Source organism: Natrix helvetica (assembly GCF_964273705.1).
Source record: "Natrix helvetica genome assembly, chromosome: 6".
Taxonomy (NCBI): Eukaryota; Metazoa; Chordata; class Lepidosauria; order Squamata; family Natricidae; genus Natrix; species Natrix helvetica.
This window is the reverse complement of record NC_138553.1, coordinates 30,971,942-30,994,398: the sequence shown is the minus strand read 5'-3', so window position 1 is coordinate 30,994,398 and position 22,457 is coordinate 30,971,942. Positions and strand designations below refer to the sequence as shown.

Below are 22,457 nucleotides of genomic sequence, written 5' to 3'. Positions count from 1 at the left end.
TTAATCAGGAAGCAATTTTATCTGGACTTTGTTGGGAAGATAGCCTGATTTTGGAGATTGAATTTATTATATTTAATCAGACAACAATTGATAAGAAATTGCATTCAGAAACAAACGTTGATATTTGATACAGGATGAATTACTGTTAATCTCTGGGACAATATAGGATAGCTAAGATGCTGTGGATCTTAATCTTGCCTTTTGTGTTTTTGTTTGTTTTTTCTGTTTTTAATTTTTTGGAGTTTTGCATTTTTTCCTATTCTTAATTTTTGGTACTGTAATCAAGGAACTATTTAACAAGTATAAAACCACACTTCCACCAACATTGGCAGAACAAGCTACTTATATAAATAGGGAGCAAATCCACACTCACTAGCCCTGGTGATGTTACCTAGTTGGGTAATGAAACATCTGTGCAAATAACCAAGCTCAGAGAGCACTATGGACCCCACAATTCAACCCTGAGCCCTCAAATATTCACTTCTGTTAGAAAATGTATTATGAGGGGTTCTTGGTGCTCTCTGAGCTTGGCTGTTTCCTTGCACATGTTTCATTATCCAAACTAGGTAACATCATCAGTACTAGTCTGTATTGCATTTTGCTTAAATGCTATTTTTATTAACATGCATAAAGAAGAGGGAATGCTAGTAAATCAATGCTACTTCTGCTTCTCCTAAAAAAATCCCAGGGCTCTGAACCCTGCACCCCTATTTTAAGGAAACCAATTAAATAGCTTTTCCAGCCAGTCCATTTTTTGGTTTCCCACTGATTCCTATACATCAGCATTGGCTATATTGCCTTCATATGCCTGTATTGGCATATTGCCTTCATACGTCTATTTATGCCTATATGGCTATACTGCCTATATTGTAATCCAATTCAGAAGATTTCACAAAGTGCAGCATTTAGGAATCTATGAATAAATTGTCAAGGCCCTATGAACAAAGGATAAAGAACATTCTAATTCTCAATAATAGTGTCTCTCTAGGTTAGTCATCAACCTTGATATTCTTCAATCCAACAATAGCCAATACTTTCCTCTTTTCTTTCCCCAATAGTTTTATAGGATTTTTTTTAAAAAAAAAACCTGCTCAAATGCTGCATGTAGATATAAACTAAAAAAACTCAGAAAATCTAAATGTAGATTTTTAAAAAAATAAATAAAGTTGGAATAGCTTGATCCAATTATCAATGATTTGACCTGAACATGAACAATAGGGGTATAAAATGGTATACAAATAATACAAAAGTATACAGATCTTTTTAATATAGAAAATTTCCTATTACAGCCTTTTTCAACTTGATGCATTGGATAGCTACTCCCATAATTCTATGGCCATAGAACATTTTTGGCCATATTCTGGCTGGCTGGGAAATCTGTAAAAATTAGATATTTTGTTGCCATTTAAGTAGTTAGTGTTATCTATGACCATCACTAAGCTCCTTCCTTCCTGTCACATAAGGGATTTGTGGAATATTATTTAAGTCTGTTTAAACTATAAGGTCTTGGAACATGATTATAAATTAGTAGTTAAATATGACAACAGATTTCAAAAACCTTAGAAAGAATTTAAGAATGGCAAAGTGAATTTGAATGATTTTTTGCTATTTCAAAGAAAGGATTTGAAATCCTTTGCAACAGCTATTTTACTTCAAAGAACATAAATGTCCAGCTCCCTAGTTTACTGGGATGTAACATTTGTTTTTCTCATGTGAAGGGCATATTTTATCTACTCGTCGAAGGGACTATTGTACTTACAATGATCAGCAAAATGAAGTAAATGAAGTTGTAGAATGAATGAGCATCCATCACATAATACATAATCTCCACCCATCCTTCCAGAGTGATCACCTGAAAGAAGAAAGAGGGAATAGGAAATATTCTAGTAGCTACAAGGAGATAGATAATCCAATTTTTTGGGTAAGGCACCTTAAAGAAATACTGACAAAAGCAAAAAATAAAATTCTTATGCACTATTAAAACAAATTTCCCTAGCCTGATGCTCTTAAATTATATTTCATAAGACAAGGTATAGGACTTATACCCCCATAGTGTTCCAAAGTAGTTGATGGGACCCTCACAAAATTTATCAGAACATTTTAAATATCATTAGGGATAATATAAGCTTCCTTAATTTAATGTCTTCTTAATTCTAATTTCATGGAATTTAGTTTAGTTTTCTCATTTAATTCTATTTGATTTAAAATCTTTCTTTTACCAACGCCTTTAAATTAAAATTAATAGTTGTGCCTATTGTCTGCCTAAATACAAAATATAGCTCCCTTTGCCAAAAGATTATGCACCACTGGCTTAGAGACACAGGACTGTTTCATGCCACACCCCTGAAATAAACTAGAGTTCTCAAAATTAGCCACTTGGAGCAGACACTGCCAGGATTCAAGTAAAATTAAACAGACAGGTCCATTTCTGTTCTTTGCCACAGGAAACCAAATATCTTGAGTAAGCCCTCAAGGTGTTTTGGGGACTTTGTCTTTAGAATGAATAGTGGTCTTAGATAACCTGACTCAGATTACCTGGAATATAACAATCCATGCATAGCCAATATTATCAAAGTTGATTGCCCCTTTGTGTGGATTGGCATTGCCTGTACGACACTCATTGTAATACTGGTTCCAGTTAACACACATGCCACTGACGTTGAACTCCTGCCTGACTGAGGTATAGTAGAAGTAATCGTCCTTGTCCAAGCAGCACACGTGGCCCCGTTCTTTGAGTGGGGGTATCTCTTGACAGCCCATGATACCATTATCGCCTGACAGTGAACAGATGAAGGGCATTTCATCATCCTTCTCAGGTTGATAATAGGGAGGAAGAGTGATGTTACCTTGGCTGAGAGAACACATGAACAAAATTGTTATGGCAAATATTATAGTTAATAATATCTGTGTAGACTAGGCATAATGGAGAAAAATCACAAAATGTAAACACCTGCAAATAGAAGCAGAGCAATTGCTACAAAAGAAAGCAAAGGTAGTACCAATAATAGTAAGTATCATAGGAGCAATTTCAAAACATCTGGAGACTAATTAGAGACTATCAGCTCTGATGAAATCACTATCAGTCAATTGCAAAAGACAGTTTTACCTGGAACAGCTCACATTCTATGATAGTACAGTACTTTTAATATCCTTAAACAACAATATCGCTTTATCCTAGATTTCTTGGAAGCACTCAGAAAGTGACCAACACCCCTGCCCCCAAATCCAACCCCAAATAGCTTGCTGACTATAAGAAAAATCATAATAAAAATCTAGTACAGCAGAGGATTAATAATGTTATCTATCCAGAGATATCAGCTAGAATTAGAAATATTAACAAGAACAACAAGAGTAAAATGCTTATCACATTGATTACAAGATCCAGTTTAAGATCCAGTTCCACGGTTGCATGCTTGTTTGTGACCAGGTTCCCTATAGCACACTAAATCTGTAATTTTTTATTGTGTCAATGCTTGTTCTCTAAAGCCAAATTAGAAAGTAGTAGATTTACAATCAGAAAGTCTTCTCTGAGTGCGAAAAACAGAGTGGAAAGTAATTTTATTACTCTATTAATTCCACTTGTACATTAGAACTAAAAGAAGGTTCTTTCTTCTTGTACCCAGCTCATTGTATTTATATGATTCCTTGAAAGCAGGAATCTTGGGCAGGTATTCAAAGAATGAATGAAGGAAGGAAGGGTCTCCTCTTTTTCAGAAAAGTTCAGAAAATTTGGGAATTGAAGATATGGGAAATCTGGAAATGCCATTAGCATGTTCAGCTCCCTCTCTGTGCTTCAGCCTGAACTCTAGAACAGCACTGGTTTATAATTCTTGTTTGGAGGAGAAATGCTAACTACTATTGGTTTGTTAACTACTATTGGTTTGCTCATAACAAAGTATGATATGAAGAAGGAAACAGAAAATGTTGTGGCTCATTCAAGTTGACCCAAACCAATAGTTTAGAAGATGATCTGATGTGATTATAACTCAAGAAAATCCAATTTCTATATACTTGGGAAGAGATGTTGAAAAAGGCCAAAGAAAGAGCATGTTTTTATCCATTTTTTTCCTTGAGAGAAAGGCTTGTGACACAGTTAGAACTAAAATAGACAACAGATGTTTCCTAGAGCAAATGGGTAATCTGGTACCATGCCAGCATATGGAATCATTAAGCATACTTATTTCTTAACATGTGACAGCAATACTTCCCACACTATTGAATCAAAACTTAAAATAGTAGAAGCTCAGAAAAATAAAAATCTGTAAAAATTAAAAAAAAGAACGAATGATCTAAAAATATTGGAGTACAATTTTAAACCATGAGTTCACCCATTTTATAATCTGCTCCTTTAGTCATGATATTGGTTCAGATGTATACTATGATGTTTTAAAATGTAATGTGAATAAAACAAGTACCTGTTTGATTCTTTACAAGTAGGCAGAAAAACCACAGAATATGTATTTGAAATGCTAAAAATGCTTTATAAATATGTACCATAAATGTATATTCATTGGAAAGTCCATATTGCTGCGATTCTTGATATGATATGAATCATAACATGAAATAGCTGATTCGACCGGAAGTTCTCCAGCTGGACAGACGTGGGGGGGATGTGGGCTCTCAAGAGTCTCACATGAACCCTGTCTGACAAACCAACTCCAAAATCTTTTTTAGATTGGTATGAAGAAGAGGCAGCATCTCATCAGACCTAGGGGAAGGCAACAGGTCCCTCACAGGTCAGAGATTTGTCCTCTGAATCGGAGTAGGGGCAGCAGCATGGCAACATGCTGCACAAGAAGCTGACTTCCAGCCAAAACAAGTGAACAGGAGTGTGAGGAAGAGGTGAAAGACTGGTAAGAAAATTCATCTAACCCACACTCATAAATCAAACTTGGAAAAGGCAAAGAATCTTGAGAGCATAAATAATATTGATGGTCAGAACGGGATTTTTTCAAAAAGAAAGAAATAAAGAAAAGGAAAATGGAGGGTTGAAACACTACCCCTCCCCCAAGCCATTTGTTTGAAACAATTCAGACAGAAAGGTAGAAAGCAGAGAAGTGACAAACCTACTCAAATACTAACTCTAAATTTGGCTTCCAACTTAAAAAGATTGTGTTTTTAAAGGAGTCTGGGAGCGTGAAGATTTATTTCGTCTGAGTGTCTTTTAACGAACATAACTTAAGCAATCCCAATTAATAAGAGATGGAATGCAACAAGGGAGAAAGATCAGGAAAAAAGCACTATCTCCCCATTGACAACTGATAACCTAATCTTGCCTGTGTGGGAAATTCTAATTAACCAACCGCTGTAAATCAGAACTTGGAAAAGCAGGATTCGAAGAACAAACATATCCAAGTTTTGGCTATATGCAAGCTTGTTCCAATTAATATATATTGAGCAGCTATGACCAACGAGAGGTGAGGAGTGGCAAGGCAAGGAAATAATAACAGAGTCAAGAACTCGGAAATACGAAGGCTTTTTTTCTTCCTTTTTTCTACAAAAGATAAAGATAGTTCCAGCTTCTCTCGGTTTCACAGTAGTTGAATTAACTAAATTTAAGGTGGACCAGAACCTCGAAATAAGACTTGTATAACTAACTGTAATTTTGGAACTGGACATTAAGGAAGAACAAAAGACCAAGATGGCTCCTGTCGCTCTTCCCCATAGCAGCTGAAGTAGATAAATTTAAGGTGGATCAGAACTCTGAAATAAGAACTGTATAACAAACTAACTTTGGAACTGGACATCATGGAAAGTGGGAATTTGAAGAACTACGTGAAATTATAAATGGACTTGGCAGTGGTATAGGGAAAATTGTAAAAGAGGGATGTGTTCCAACAAAAGGGAATAAAAAGCAGACAAAAGATGTTTTGGAGGTTGTCAGTAGCATAAGGTTGAGGTAGGAGATTATGCCCCAACAAAGAGAAATATAAAAGATCTTTCTGATGGTGGATTGGGGAAAATTGAAGAGGGTGGACGTGTCAACACAAAGAAAAGGGAGAAGGCAGGAACAGAGAAGTGGGACAAAAGACTTACTAGGAAAAAATCAGACAACTAGAAATTGTTATATGGGAAAACATAAAGCTAAGATAAGGGGTTTATTCCTAAATATGACAATAAAATGGAGTTGCTAACTGGTTAAATATGATAATGGAAAGATAATTAAATAAAGGTTAAAATATATGGAATATGGACAAATATGAAACTGATATGGGGACATTGTAAAGCAGAGGTTTGTGATTCACTTGTATACATGATAATTATACTGAGTTGCGAATTGATTGAATATGACAATAGAAGGACAATTAAGCATGGGTTAAAATATATGAAACATGGACATACAGTATATGGAACTTTTAAGATGATGAACAAAGTGAGATGTTTACTGCTTGTTATTTTATATAACAGATTAAGGGAATTGTAATGAACATTGAACAGTAAGGATTACCATTTATAGACAATTAAGGGTAATTAATCCAAAATATGGAAAAATGGAGAGGGAACATGAAATATACTTACAACGGGAAACTATTGAGATTTAAAGACAGAATCACAAATTGGGGGCATGTAAGGATGTATAATTATATAAATATAATGTGAGAATAGCTGGGAATTGTAACCAGGTCTACATCTCAAAATTAGGTGGTGGTGGGGGGGTTTAAAAGCACAATATTGTATATGTATACTTTTTGTTCTATTTTTTTAAAGGAGGAAGATATATGTTAAAATTAAATATGTATACTGAAAAGGAATTATAAATACCATCAACATAAAATGGAGCTTGCTCAGAAGGTGAAATACACCAAGTAAATGAGATGACGAGTTTGGAGTAGAGGAAGAGAGGAAGGGGAAGTAGAGAAGAGAAAGATGGCAGAGGGAAGAAAGGAGGTAGGGAGGGGGAGGAGAGAGGGAGAAGAAAGTGATGGATAAGGTACAAATATGGTGTATGGAGAGCAGAAGAGCCAATAATTGTTTTGGGGAGTTGATGGTAAGATGAATTGATCTAAGCATTCCATAATACAATATGATGTTGGCTATGTAATAATGTAATATGTAATAGAATACATGTGATTATATGTTATGAATATGTTATGAAATGAAAAAATAAAAAACTTTATATACAAAACAACAACAACCATGAAATAGCCTTGGGTCAAAGCAAACATTTTAAACTATGTATTTGCATCATAGGCTGGATTTCTACCAATGTGTAAAATTAGAGAGAGGAAAAGTTAAGAATCTGCACACATGCCAACATCCTGGAGATCTAGACAAACAAACAGAAAGGTTAGCACCACAGTTCTCCATGAAATTATCACCCTGATTCACACATCATCTGATTCATTACTGGAGAAGACTGTGGGGAACCATATGAGTTGCTATAAAATCAGAAAGGGAGAAAAGGGAGAGGGTACTATTGTTTACCTAACCCAACTCCCTCCAAATGTATTGTACAGTTTTCAGAACTCAGAGATCTTTCTGGATGAGGGTCATCACAGTTAATTCTCCAACACATTGAAAGGGCAAGTAATTCAGTTGTTCAAATATACAGTATATATTTTAATAAATTAATAATACTTTGAAGTATTTACTTGAAGTTATGGATTCTTTTATCCTGAAAAACAGAGACTAGCAATCCATGTTTTTGTCTGGATTTTTTGCATCAAAGAGGGAGTTGGACTTAGATGGACTACATCATCGTCTCCAACACTTTAATCTTATGTTACTTTGAATTTTCATGTTGATGGTATACATAATCATACAACAGTAATTTCAACAATCTCACAGGTTCCTTTCAAGAAGCAAATTGAACTTTTAGATGTAGTACCCAAGAGTGAGGGACTTGGGGACTGGGACTAGCTCAATATCAAAGATAAAATAAAATTGAGAGAGAAACAGAGACTTTACAAAGTTGAAAAGGAATAAGAAAGTCATTTCCTGAGCACTCACATTGTCAAGTTCTCATCCATGAAACAGCGATTCCTCAGTAGACCAGCCCACAGCTGTACACCGATGATGCCAAAGATGAAGAAGACAAAGAAGCAGAGAAGGAGAACATTCCCCAGCATGGGTAATGTGTCCAAGAGCAAATTCACCAATATTCGCATGCCTGAGAGAGGGACCAGGGCCAGGGAGAGAGGGATAGATCACCACAAAGGAACAATGGTTGAAAGTGGAAAAAGAAAGAAGGGAAACAAGGAAAATATGGTAGTAAGACTAGAAAAAGTAGAGAAAAGAAGATAACAATACAGAAAGAAATCCTGAGCTTAAAAAAAGTGAGAGGCAGCTAGAAAACTTACCATAGATGTGCAGCTTTGAATTATGTAACAACAATATATTTAGTCTAATGGTTGATCCAGCCAGTTTGTCCATGTTGTATCTGTTCTTATAAACAGATTTTCATAAATGTCTAAGATACAGGAGGCACTTCCCATTTTTAGTGTTTCAAGATCCAAAATGCTAAAGTAAACAAGAAATACCTGACATTTTTGAACTGAAATGCATTCCACATCATGGATATTGTTTAAATAAAACTCCTTAGGCGGGGGAAAACCCTCATGATCATAGTATTTTAGCACCTACCTGTTATTACTGTTGGATCCAGGTTAACTGAATATTATTCTCTTCTTATGCATGTATTTTTTAAAATTGTCAAATTGAAACTGTTCAAATGGTGGTCTGTGTTTCTCCCTAACTTTGTATAACTTTGCCAAGATTATAGGCTGATTGGTAAGAATGGTCTGTGCCTTTCGCTAAATTAATCATAGTCCTTATGTATTTCACTGTACTTTTCATTTCAATAATCCTTTTAACAAACAGTAACTCTCTTAATCCCCCATTTACTTTTCTATCTTTTCTGAGACACCTCACTATACTGGATGGGTCCAGGGAATTTCATTTAACAAGATGTTGCATGTAGGGCCGTGTATAAATGACTAATTAGCTATTTATAACTAGTTCATTACTTCAGTTGGCTTGGGAGGGGAAGAGAGAGGGAAAGATAAGATTAGGATTCTGTGACAATTCCCTAAGGCACTAGCTAATCCCCTTTTTATGCCCTCTGTCATATAATTAGTTACATTATTTTGTGCTTTCCATTTTGTCTCATTTTCCTGTGTCATTGTTTTCCAGCAATTGGGAATAAAAAAAAATTCTCTGAGTTCAGAAATGTGCATTAAACTGAGCTCCATGAAGAATTAAGGCATTCACAGATGAAAATATATATGTAGAGGCATGGATTTAATACTTATGAAAGCATTCTGGGTTTCAGTAACCTCATTTCTTTGATGCCTAGATAATTCAAGCCATAGCAAGAGAAGAAAATAACTCACATAATACCAGTGATGAGAGATGGCATTTATGTATCTAATCACTTATCATACTTAACTCCAGGGACTCCAATTTTCATCAATAAGATATAAAAGATGTAAAATCATTTTAACCATTGTACGTCTTACGCATTAAAAATACCCTGATTTAGTTCTTTACAAGTATATGAATAATAAATGATGAAAAACAAAATGCACCATTCTTTCTTACCCATATAACAAGTGATATTTGGTCATACATCCAAGAGCTAAGTAAACAAATGGTGCAATAGAAATAAGGTTGATTTCATGGGGACTGAATCAATGACTTTTAGGGAAGTATTATATGGCCAAGTACCCTACATGAATGAGACCATTATGAATGTGAGCATTAGTATACATGAAGCCAGTGGCAAGACAGATGACATGGAATTAGAGTTTTATTAAAATATTCTCCAACATGGTGCCATCCAGTTGTGTTTTACTACAGTTATTTTCTTCATTCATTCTGGCTGGTAATCATGAAAACATTAATATAACACAGATCAAGAGCATCAAGTTCCCCTAGGGAATTAGTAAGAAGTTTCATATCAGGTAAAGATGTATGGGGCAGAAGAGGTCCAATAACAATTTATCCGGGAAAGTCCCCTGGGGAATCTTTAGCTTTAGCCTCATGTACCTGAGACTGAACCTCACTGAAATAAGTGGGACATTTGCAGTAAACACATCTAAGACTGCTGTTCTAAAAAAATGCAATTCCTTTTTAGGATGATTATTTTATGTCACATTTTAATGTAATAACCTTCTCAAAATTACTTAAGAATGATAAAGTCCTTTGGGAGAAGGGCGGCATATAAATCCAATAAATCCAATCCAAATCCAAAATATGAGTTAATTCTGGGGGAAGGAATGTTGCAACAAAATGGGTTATCTGCTTAATACTTCTGGATATCATTACATGCAGGCCAATGGAAAGCAAGAATTCTTTAAGCATGAAATCTTTCAGCAAAATAGATATAATTAATTTATTCCAAATATTTTTCTGTTTGCAAATATCCACTAGTATATTTTAATAAATAATTACATGGGAAACATGCTTCTCACTCAATTTATCATAAGTAATTAGTTAACAATGAAAGGAAATGGGATATAGACAAGTGAAAATGACTAGAGGAATTTAATGGTACCACTGGTAACTAGTAACGTTTGATGCAGAGGAGATTAAAACCAACTAGTCAACTACTGGTTACTTGGACTGAAGTTTCATTTATTTCAAAGTGTTTACTTCTGACTTAATAACTTCAAAATATGAAACACATTGAGCTATAGTCAGGTAAAATATACTAATTGGCTTTAAAAAGTTTGCAAAGAAATGACACCATCTGAATGGTGCCATTTAAAGTGTGAAATAAGAACCTTATGGAAAAGAAAAGATACATCAACTCTTTGATTGATTATATTCTTAATTCTCAGAATTTCCTGAAAATAATTTGATACAAACAGTAATAAACTCTAAAAGCCTTATTATTACTTCATTCCTTTGCCAAAGCAAGGTGGATCTGTAGATTTTTCTAGCACTGTAATAGATGTTTTCTGTTTTAAATTAAGGGAACTTTCTGATTTGTAATTAAAATGGTATTCACGTGACAGCTTTTTAAAACAAAAAATCTAAGTCTCTAGAAGGAAGAGGTAACCCAGGAAAGCTACAATACAAAGTCCATTTTAAAAAGTTTGTATACATTCATTTTGAGAAAATGTTCTTTGTCAGCAGAAATCCAGTTGTGACTTTAATAATATATATATAAAAGAACAGCAATCCAATAAATGACTAGTACCTATCCAAAGTCCAACACCTAGGGTTAGTTCAAAATGTTATCCCTCTCTTTTGGAATATAACATTATAAAGCCATTACCCATTTTCTGAGACATCAAATTATCCAAGTTTAGGGAGACTCATACAATATAGAATTGCCATATGTGCTCGGAATTATGAGAATTCTTATCCAATACTTGGAGAGGTTGCTTCTAGTCTTCTTGGTTAAAGCATACCTACTTGCATGATGTCAATAACATGGAGAAATGTATTCAACAGGTATACAACAAGGCCGCAAATGCATAATATAGTATCTTAGTAACATGCATAAAAAGCCATCAGGAAGATTCAAGTACTTATCCTATTGATTCTTTCCAAATTATTGCAATATTATGTACAAAGCGATGCTATTTTGTGAAATGCAAGTCTTGATTCCTGATCAGTTTGTGCTCATTATAAAGAATCACTGGAACACTCCAAATAGCAAAGATCATCTATGGCCGTAATGGCACGCGTGCCACAGGTGGCACGCGAAGCCATTTCTGAGGGCATGCGAGGTGGAAGCGGGCTTCCAGTTTGCGTATTGGGCTGTTTTTTGCCCTCTGGAGGGAGAAAAATGGGCCAACAGGCAACTCAGAAGTCTGTTCCCAAACTTCCGGTATGCACGTTGGGCCATTTTTCACCCTCCACAGGTTCCTAGAAAGCGCCTGGAGCCTGGGGAAAATGGACCTAACGGGCCAATGGAAAACGGGGCTCTGGAGGGGGTGGGGAGGCAGTTTTCGCCTCCCCCAGGCTCCAAGAAAGCCATGTGCGCATGCATGGGGCAGCAGTGTGTGTGTGTGTCATGTGCACATGCGCTGGGGGCACGGCGCCGGGGGGCATTACATTATAGCGGTGGGCACACAATAGTGTACAAGTGCATCCTTTTGGCACTCGAGGCTAAAAAGGTTCGCAATCACAGATCTATGGTCTCAGCCAGGTGTCAAGGGGGCATCATTAGTTTTGCCTTTATACCTCTGAAAATTCAATGGTTTGTTTCAGTATGACATAGTAATAAAAAAAATGTCATTATGCAATAAAAACCCAGTGGCAGTGCTTTCTTCCACCCTCCCGCTCCAAAATAGTTTTAGCACATTCATTATATACAGCAACTTAATCAAGTTTCACTAAAGTTTTGGTGGGTTATGGAAACCATAGGTGTTCCTATAAACGAAGCAATTCCCCCTCCAAAGCCATTACATCATATTTCAATGCTAAATGAAGAACTGGCTATTTTCTTAGGCTCTGGGGACCATCACAATAGTGTGCCCCAGAATACAGTTTTATTTTGACTGTTTTAGGCCTTTATGATTTATTGTCTTTACTGATTGACATCTGATCTGATGCTGTTGATGTACAATAGGTTAGCTTTAAGAAAATGAAAACAAATTAATATTTGCCTATCTCTGCTAATTAGTTTTGTTGGACAGAATGACATTAATTTTCGTCTCTGCAGTTAGTAGCAGAGTGACAAGTGCAGCTCTCTTTCCTTTTCATACAATAACAGAACTTGAGATCAATGTGATAACAACCGAATGTTAGGAGGCACTCTGTTCTAGTTGCTTTTGAGCAGATTCACAATTCACACATTACACTTGAAGCAATTTTCACATTTTTCTCATATGCCCATTCTGGTCTGAAATGTGGCAGAAACTGTGAGATTCTGACAGCAAGCAAGCTAGTCTGGACCCAACAGGCACCTTTTCAATAATGGTTTGTAAAACGATTCTTTGTTTCTTTGCTGTCTTCCTCTCCCACTGTTTCATTGTGAGATAGACAGATAGCTAGATAGATTTGTGTATGTGTCCATGTGTGTGTGTGAGACAGACAGAGAGACTCTGTCTCCATTAGCCTTTTTATTGGTAACGTCTCCTCACTGTGCTTATCTCCTTTGCTATTCTTTTCTAGCTCTCCCTGTTTATATTCTATTATTTGGAACTCCATCCTTCCCTCCTCCCTATTTAGCCTTTTCCGATGCCAAAGCAGGAGCCACACTGGCTCACAGTGAGGAGCAGGAATATGAAAGAGACGGTGACCTTTTCTAAGGCTGTATTTTTTTTAAAAAAAAAACACAGTCATTTTGTGTGAAAGGGTATGGAGGCTAGGGAGAAGAACTCTGATGAAGCGGTATTTGGCAAACAAAACAGGCTTCTGGGACATCAAAATGAAAAGAGGCACAATGAAGAACAGCACACAGAGAATTAAATATGCACGGATACCAGGTGTGGATTCTGAAAAGAGAGAAACAGAAATGTAGAAATTGAACCCTGGTCTCCGGTCTTACGGGTAGACATATTGAATATCAGTCACTGATCAGGAGGTTTCTGGCTGGCAAATATGTACCTAAAGTCATAGTTTGTGAACCATCCTTTTTAATAATATACTCCCTCACCATTGACTATTGAGAGAAAATATGTGTGCAAATGGAAGAATGGTGCACACTGCTGGAAAGACTGCTTGTAAATGATGACTTTTAAATTTTATCCCATCGGATTGGATGGATGATTCCGGAATTTCTCCCTCAGAAGGAGAAATTGTCCAAAAACAGAACTCTTTTGAAAAGAAAAATGGCAGCAATGCTGCTGAAAAAAATTCAAAGGGAGTAATTCCCTCATAATATCTTGAGAATATTCCTGAGAAGCCAGGAAGCTGCAGATCGCTGGGGAGATAATTCTACAATGAAAGACACACCCCTTTCTTGGCCATTTCATAACTAGAAACATGCAGGAATTCTACATTCTATTCATGTAATATACTCTGAAATTCTCCCCTTTCATGAGAGAAGACAGAAGAAACGGAGAAGCTACCTTTTGATCCCATGAAAATCAATAGTATAATTTTGGAGGGGAAAATATTTGAACTCCCCTTTGGAATGGTGGGCAAAGTGAATATATTCTGGAGGTGCCTCAATGCCTTTTCTGACAAGCTTCTGTCAACTTTAGAGAATCCATGTCCCCTCCAGACAGTTCCTGTCAACTTCTATTAACCAGCTGCCACTGCCGAAGCTATCTCCAATGAAGCAAGTAGCATGTGCCAACTCTTGGGAAAAAGAAGTGATTTCGAAAAGGGTGAGAATGTGTGTGTGTATGTATGTATGTGTGCATGCACCCAGGGAGCACAAGCTGCAATTAACACACACAGACAAATCTCATATTTAAGTTCCAATCCTTTTAACATGCTTCCTTCTCATATGTTACAAAACAGACCGTTTTTGTACATCCATTGTTTTTCACTGCATTTAGAGTCCCAAAGCCAAATTAACTGTTTGAGAAATAGAGTTTTCTTATGCAACATTAATCATTACAATTTCCGGGTGCCTGCATGAAGATATTATGAGGCCTCCACTTAATAAAACTTCACCCAAAGGAGAGTTGACATTATTAATTCCATCTTCTCCATTGTAGCATGACTTGTGATTTGTGTCCAGGTATACAGAGGGCAAGATCTGGCTGCTGCTATTTAATGCCAGGATTGCCAGCCATAAATCTCTCATCATCCATAAACTTATTGTGGGTGAGAGGATAGATCTGTCTTGTATTACTGAGATATAGAGAGGTGACAGATGCCACTCCCCTTTGGAAATGAACCATTCTGGATCTGGGATTAGCCATGAACCAAGGGCAGGGAAAATGGCGTGGTAATTATCAGGTAGAAAAGTTGGTCTCCATGGACAAGCTGAGTTTTCCCCAGGCATCCCTGCCACTGTAACCAATAACATGACAATGTCACAAAAACAAACATGCAACTTGCAATTTAATCTGAAGGAGAGGGATAGTTGCCTCCATTAATTATCTTGCCAAGATCACTGTGTCATTGACATGGAATTGACTTGTTCTATCAATTTCCACAGGAAGAATAGATCTACTTGCTTGGTTGATCCAAATCAACTAGTGAATCTTTTGGTTGTTCAGAGGATTCTTGGAATCCTTGCTCACCTCTATTTAGATTATTGCAACATGGTCTACATGGGGCTACCCTTGAAGCCTGCCAGAAATTGCAACTGGTCCAAAATGCAGCAGCTCATCAAGTTTGGGTGCTAGCCAGTTCTGAGTATAATATAAGGTCCTGGTTGTGTATAATATAATATAGTATAATATAAGGTCATGCTTGTGTTGGCTCATAGCCTGGATATCTGCAGGATGTTATCTAAATGGAACCCATGGGTTGTTTCAGTGGGCTTTTGAGCTCTGAGGTACTGTTTTTCTCTCTTTCCTGGAGAGTGTTCAGTAACATGGACAGTGGTGGGCTGAAAGTTTTTTAACAACCGATTCTCTGCCCTAATGACTGGCTGAGCAGGCGTGGCTGGGTGGGGTCATGTGACTGAGTGGGCATGGCCAACTCTATGTCACTTGTATGGGTGGTACTTGTATGGGACAGGCAGCGTTGGGGAGGGAATCCAGGGGTCTCCAGTGGGAAGAAAGAAAGATCCAGTGTGTGTGTGTGTGTGTGTGTGTGTGTGTGAGAGAGAGAGAGAGAGAGAGAGAGAGAGAGAGAGAGAGACAGACAGACAGACAGACAGACAGACAGACAGACAGAGACAGACAGAGAGACAGAGAGCCAAAGACAGACAGACAGAGAGATAGAGAGAGCACACTGCCAGCAGCCCTGATATAACCCTCCAAGATTGGATCGGATCTCTCTCTCCCTCCCTCCCTCCCTCTCTCTGAAAAACAAGTGTGGGTTGGGCCAGCCCGTGGTCTGATTTGCCAGTTCTCCAAACTGTGCAGAATCGGAACAACCGGTTCAGGTGAACCGGTCCAAACCGGCAGTAGGCCGCCTCTGGATATGGACTATAGTTGCTCTTTGACCCCTGGAAAATATATTCTATTTATATTTCTATAACCTTATTACCAAATCTATGAGCTGCTCAGAGTCATTAATGGAAAAGAATGTAAGTCTAGTAAATTTAAAATATATGATTTATGAATCAGACAGTATGTAGATATTGTCCAACCCCAGTTTGGTGCAAGGCCTGTGGAATTACTTCTTGCACAATACTTTAAAGTGAAGTCTCTTCGTATTCCTTTTAGTATATCCATAATTGAACTAGATGGTTTACACAGGAATACAGGACCATATTATGCAGGCAAAGAATATTATTAGCATCTTAAACACTCTCAGAAATAACTTCAGTTTCTCATTTTATGTATTTTCTCAGATCTAACCCCCTTGCCCTTTTATTAAATTTTTTGAAAATAACAGCTTTCTTGCCCCTTCTCATGAGGAGTTTTGGAAAGCATGCTATGTTTGGAAGTTACAGAGGCCACATAGAAATCATGCTGTGGGGGAAAAATAATCCCAATCTGCGGCTTTAATTAAAGTCTAAATTATCTCATTTTCATTTTGATGAAAAATCTATGGCTCTTCAGGTGCTGTTGAATTACTGTTCCCAGGATATTTCACAGTGGCTAAAACTGCTAGGAGTCATAATTTAGCATTTCTGACAGGTCGCTATTTTTATTCCCAATCCAACTTTCTTCAACCCAATATCCTTCAAATGAATTGCACAACATCTCCCACCCCTTTTGGAAAATTTCTCATGCTTCTAGGTATGATGAGGATTATACCCCAAAAGATATGGAAGATTTTGTTCTTCGGTCACTTGGGCTAGGGAATAGTTTTACCCCAATATATTTGTGTTTAATCTCACGTGCATTTTACAGAATGCTAAAGATCTCTCAGATCAACAACTTTATGTTCAAGCAAACAAGCAATGTATTTGGCATTAAGCAATACACCAGGGATCCTCAAACTTTTAAAACAGGGGACCAATTCATGGTCCCTCAGACTGTTGGGGGGCTGGACAGCTGGGTGGGAATGGCTAGGTGGTCATGTGACTGGGTAGGCATGGCCAATGTAGCAGTCCTTTGTCCTTGCTGTACTTGCCCCTCCACTACTCACCCACCAGCCCTGGATCATATGGCTGTGAAAAACATCCTGAAAGGCTGTTTTTAAAGACTTTTAAAGAATTACTTTACAAGATGGCAGCTGCTTTTCAAGCCAGCAGCAACCCCTATCCTATTCACCCACCAGCCCTGGATCACGTGGCTGTACTGGTGAGATCACCCCTCAGTCAACCCTTCTCCGTACCCTTCAGCTTTACCTTTGGCAGCAGCTGTGTGGTTAGAAGTGCAGCTCAACCAGTGACTAACTAATCAGAAGTGCAGCTGAAGTAGATGCTTGCTGGAAGATAAAGCAGACGGTGAGGGGCGGGGCTGAATCCCACCACTCTGCAGGCAGGATACTTTGCATTGGGGGGCCATATCCGGCCCACGGGCAGTAGTTTGAGGATTGGTGCAATAGACAATATAGGAATGAAATGCAGGTTAAAGATTAAAGCCAGAAAGAAGAGGGAGCCAAGCTAGTCTCCAAAGCACTTGAGGGTAGAACAAGAAGCAATGGGCGGAAACTAATCAAGGAGAGAAGCAACTTAGAACTGAGGAGAAATTTCCTGACAGTTAGAACAATTAATCAGTGGAACAGCTTGCCTCCAGAAGTTGTGAATGCTCCAACACTGGAAGTCTTTAAGAAGATGTTGGATAGCAATTTGTCTGAAACGGTATAGGGTTTCCTGCCTAGGCGGGGGGTTGGACTTTCAAGGTCCCTTCCAACTCTGCTATTGTATTGTACTGTATTGTATTGTAAAGATGAGTAAATGCTGAAGATCACCTTTACTTTTAGCCAACCTGAAGTTTAATAACTTCATGGCAAATTTTTTGTATTATTTTGGTTTAGCAAGTCAAGGACAAGACAGCGATTCAGGAGACAGTACTTGTATTTCTTACTGCATGAGTCACTGTCTCTCAATTAATCCCCGCTCCAGTTAGTGGGGAGGGGTGAGGAATTTAACAATAGTAAATTAACTTGTTCCTAAGATTGAAGAAATGCAGATGAAATTTAAAATGACAGATTGAACTGATAGAGGATACAATCAGATTTTATTTTCACGTTTCAGTAACTGACACAAAGAAACACCACTAACCAGTTTCAGAAGACATTTCTTTGTGATGCAGCCTTTGCCTCATTCTCATTCCACTGTGGAGGCAGCCTAAATGTCTTTTTTTTCTCTTACGGTTTAAAGTAGTGTTTTCTATCTTTTTCCAACACAAGGGTTAGAGATCAGACAACCCATAGTACCTCATAACATCACGTTGAGGATGATACAGTCAAGGACTGGCATCAGTGGTGGGATTCAAATTTTTTAGTACTGGTTCTTTGGGCGTGGCTTAGTGGACATGGTGTGGCTTGGTGGGCGTGGCTTGGTGTGTGTGGCAGGGGAAGGATACTGTAAAATTTCCATCCCCACCCCACTCCAGGGGAAGGTTACTGCAAAATCCCCATTCCTTCCCAATCAGCTTGGACTTGGGAGGCAGAGAATAGATGGGGGCGGGGCCAGTCAGAGTATTTATCGGTTCTCCGAACTATTCAAAATTTCCACTAGCGGTTCTCCAGAACTGGTCAGAACCTGCTGAATACCACCTCTAACTGGCATCTACTAATATCTTATTGGCTTAAAGCTGTTGCAGGCAGGTTTTCCTTCCTAGCACTCACTAGGCACTGTACTTTATAACTATTTTGATTGGGTTGTTGAGAAATTGGACACCTGATGTACACAGATATAGCTGTATATATAATGCCAAAGCTGCATTTTGCAAAGCATTATGGAATTTCCCTGCCAGAAGTTATTGTTGCTGCCATTGACAATTTCACTTAGCTCTTATCTGCTATTCTGGACCTAATTCTCACCACAACAGGGAAGAACTCGTTGAAGAAATGAAGATGATTGGCACCTTGGGTAAAAGTATTTTTCTTATTCTTGACTCTGTGATATTCAGATGTAAAGGAACTAAGAAAACTCAGTTTTACACAATGGGCTTCAGAAGAGCATCTTTTGATGAACTTAAAGGAACTTAGGTCAAATCTAACATCTTCTTATTTTTGAGGGAAAAAAGCATTTGGGCAAGATGGGAAATTCTATAAAATGACATGCTAAAAGCCCAACTGAAACAGTCCTCACAAGAAAGAAAGATCTAAAGGGGCCAGCAGGGATACACACAGAGAACTGAGAAGAAAAAGCAAAGCAACATGTATAGCAGGGGTGTCCAAACTTGGGAACTTTAAGACTTGTGGACTTAAAGTTCCCAAGTTTGGACACCCCTGATGTATAGGAAAGGGGAAAAGGGGAATCTTATCAGAGAACAAAAATAATGAGAACACAATTTTAAAAAAGCTAAAACTCAGAATGGACTAAGGCTGATGAGATACAAAAACAAAACAAAACAAAACATGTTGTTTTGTTTGTATGTTAGAAGTAAAAGGAAAGCCAAGGGGAGTATAGGTCCATTGTGAGGAGAAAGTGGTGACGTGGTAATGGATGATGGTGATAAGTTAGAAATCCTGAAGAACTAGTAAGATCTCAGTATAGTGTAGGAGAGCACAAATAATAATAATAATAATAATAATAATAATAATAATAATAATAATAATAATAATAATAATAATAATAATAATAATAACTTTAATTTATAGACCGCGCCCTTTCCTAAACAGGACTCGGGGCGGTGTACAGTCATACTAAAACAATGTAAAGACAAAAATATAGATATACATGAATAGATATACATAGATGGACGGAGGAGGTAAGATATGCACTGTACAATAATAAATTAAAATAACAATTAAAAATCACCCTTAAAAAACTACCCCAAAGTAAGGTGTTTGCCAGGAGGTTGAAAGTGGGACTATGAATCAGCTAGGCCAGCTAGTTGGAACAGGTGGGTCTTAAGTTTTTGTCGGAAGGAGCGGAATGTCACCCCTTTCTTCAAAAAGGGGGTCTGAGGAAACTGAGGACTGAACGTTTATTTTCTGTGATGGGCAAATCTTGAAGCATATTGGGGACTACTTGGGAAAGCATGCTATAATCAACAGGAAAAATGTTTCTACAACAAATTACATTGACTAATAAGATTAGATAAGCTAATATTCATAACGTTACCAGCTTTATAGATCAGGGTAGTGCTATAGTCTTGGTGTATGTAGAGCTCAGTGGAGTCTTTGACAAAGTATTTCATTAAATAGTGAAGTATGGGCTACCCACTAGATCTCAAGTGAAATTACTTATGTCCATAATATATCCCTGTTTCATTGCTAAGATAGACTACTACAATACTATTTTGCATGGGGCTATCTTTGAAAACTACTCCAGAACTGCAATTGGCAAATGCCCATGTGCTGATACAGTATGCGAAAGACAATATACCCATGTGTCTATATTGTGGGCCCTGCATTGACATTTCCAGATTTGCTTCGAAATATCGGTTTTAACCATTAAAACCAGTACCTCATCCATGTAGAACAATGAATTGGGCCTGTTGGAGGTAGATAGATGAAAGTCAAATTGGGCTCCAAACCACTACTATTCCCCACTTTATGTAATCTTACACTCTTTTAAAAATCTGCCACAATGGCATAGTTTTGCAAGACTGTTGTGTATGAGTCCCATTGTATCATAAAGTTTATTATCATTTATTTTCTATTTAAATTGTATTCTGACTTCTACATTTTATTGTGATGCTTTTATGACTGTAATCCACATATGTTTTTGGTAGTTGGCAAACAAACAAATTCAATGGTCTGAACTGATACGAGCACATATTTCTCTGCTGTACATCTTCTGCTCACTTGGCTTACAACATCTTGGTTAATATTATGCATTATCCAATGAAGAATTTTCCTACAGGTTCAACAGACTGCAATGGCAAATCTAGTTTATTTTATTCTTTTTAATAAGCTGCTAAGCCAAGTCAAACTCAAAGCCCGTGGGCCACATTCAGCCTGTGAGGTGTTTAAATCTGGCCTGGAGGGCCAGCCTGGAACTAGCAAAGGACTGGCCTGCAGTGCCTCTGGCAGCCAAAATGGGGCGCAGGGGGGCTGTTGGTGCACCCATGCCCCATTTTGGCTTGCAGAGTGCTGCAGGAGGCATCTACCCCATCTCCCCCCCTCTCCCGGCCCACAGAGAACTACAGTGCTGATCCGGTCCTCAAAGAAATCCAGTTTGACACCCCTACTCTAAACCATAATATAGTTTGGTGTATTGGGTGAATATAGTCACTGTAATTTTTAAAATTTCAGTTCATTCACTTCTTATTCTTATTACATTTGTTTATATTCTTCTATTGTCTTCATTAATATCTATGGTCTGTCCAATTCTGGCACCATCTGCAAATGTCATTAACAAGCCTGACTTCTTTGTGAAGATTATTAATGAAGGCATTAAACAAAATTTGTGGAAAGGGCTGAAATGTTCCACTGTTAATCTGTGCCACGTCTAGCTAGGCACCTGCTCCCATCTCAGGCTATTTCTAATTTTGTATGCTTTTTCAGGCACAATCATCATGCCATTTTCCAGTTGATGTGGCGGTTGTCTTATAAAAAACCCAGGGAACAAAATTACTTCATCAATTCTCACAAAAACAAACATTTTGATCAGAAAAGCTAAAAATATCACCAGAAACACTCTCTGTTTATATGCAGGGAATGTAAGCTAGGGAAACAAACTTGAGCATAGATTCGTGCTATACAGGTATTGATGTGACTAAGAAGAGAAAGTAGTAAAAATATGTATTACTGCTTTTCAGTCTGCTTTTTGTTCCTGATCTAAAAGGACATTGTTCATTTTAATATTTGTAAATCACTAAGGTGGCATAATTTAAACAATGTAGGAAGAACAAAAATAAAGCGCTGCAACAAAATATTGCCACGTATACCTAATAGGAGTGTATTTTGTAAATCAAAAGGGGAGGGAAAAAAAACACCAAAAGTTTTTCAAGGTCTCTAACTTCGTGTATTTTTTTTTTGAAGTAAAATAAATGTAACTGAAGAGCTAAAATATTGAGAAGTTGTCTGAAGTCAAAAGCATCTGAAGGAGGATTGTAAAAGGCAAAAACAAAAACCAAAGTTGATGATTGCAACCACACAGTTGAAGCTGCCATTGTAACTTTTTAGACTCCCACCCTTGTCTAAAAAGTAACTTTTATAAAAATGTGATGCCCGCTGAGAACTGTGCAGCACACATTATTATTATTTTTTAACTGAAAACCCAAACTAAATCTGCAATCTTAAGAGTAGATGCCACAGAGTTACGGCAAACAGCTTTCTCTTTCACCCTGGCTATCCAATTTGCAGCATTGTTCGATGTGGAACTACATGGCACCGTTGCCTGAATAATTCCTCAGCCCAGCCTTCTCTGTTGGGTAAGATCAAATAAAACTACCTAGCTGCATTAGCCTCTGCAAAGT

At 37.5% G+C, this 22,457-nt stretch overlaps 1 protein-coding gene across 1 annotated transcript in view; it reads right to left on the bottom strand.

The window, feature by feature from the left end:
• Positions 1–22,457, bottom strand: part of CACNA1I (calcium voltage-gated channel subunit alpha1 I) — a gene marked incomplete at its 5' end in the record, with an annotated part of 332,383 nt that overhangs the window by 91,820 nt on the left and 218,106 nt on the right. The window contains 3 exons of the mRNA XM_081958124.1: positions 1,760–1,852; positions 2,536–2,851; positions 7,951–8,110. Of these exons, the coding sequence (XP_081814250.1) occupies positions 1,760–1,852; positions 2,536–2,851; positions 7,951–8,110 (569 nt within the window). The remainder of the gene's footprint in view (positions 1–1,759; positions 1,853–2,535; positions 2,852–7,950; positions 8,111–22,457) is intronic.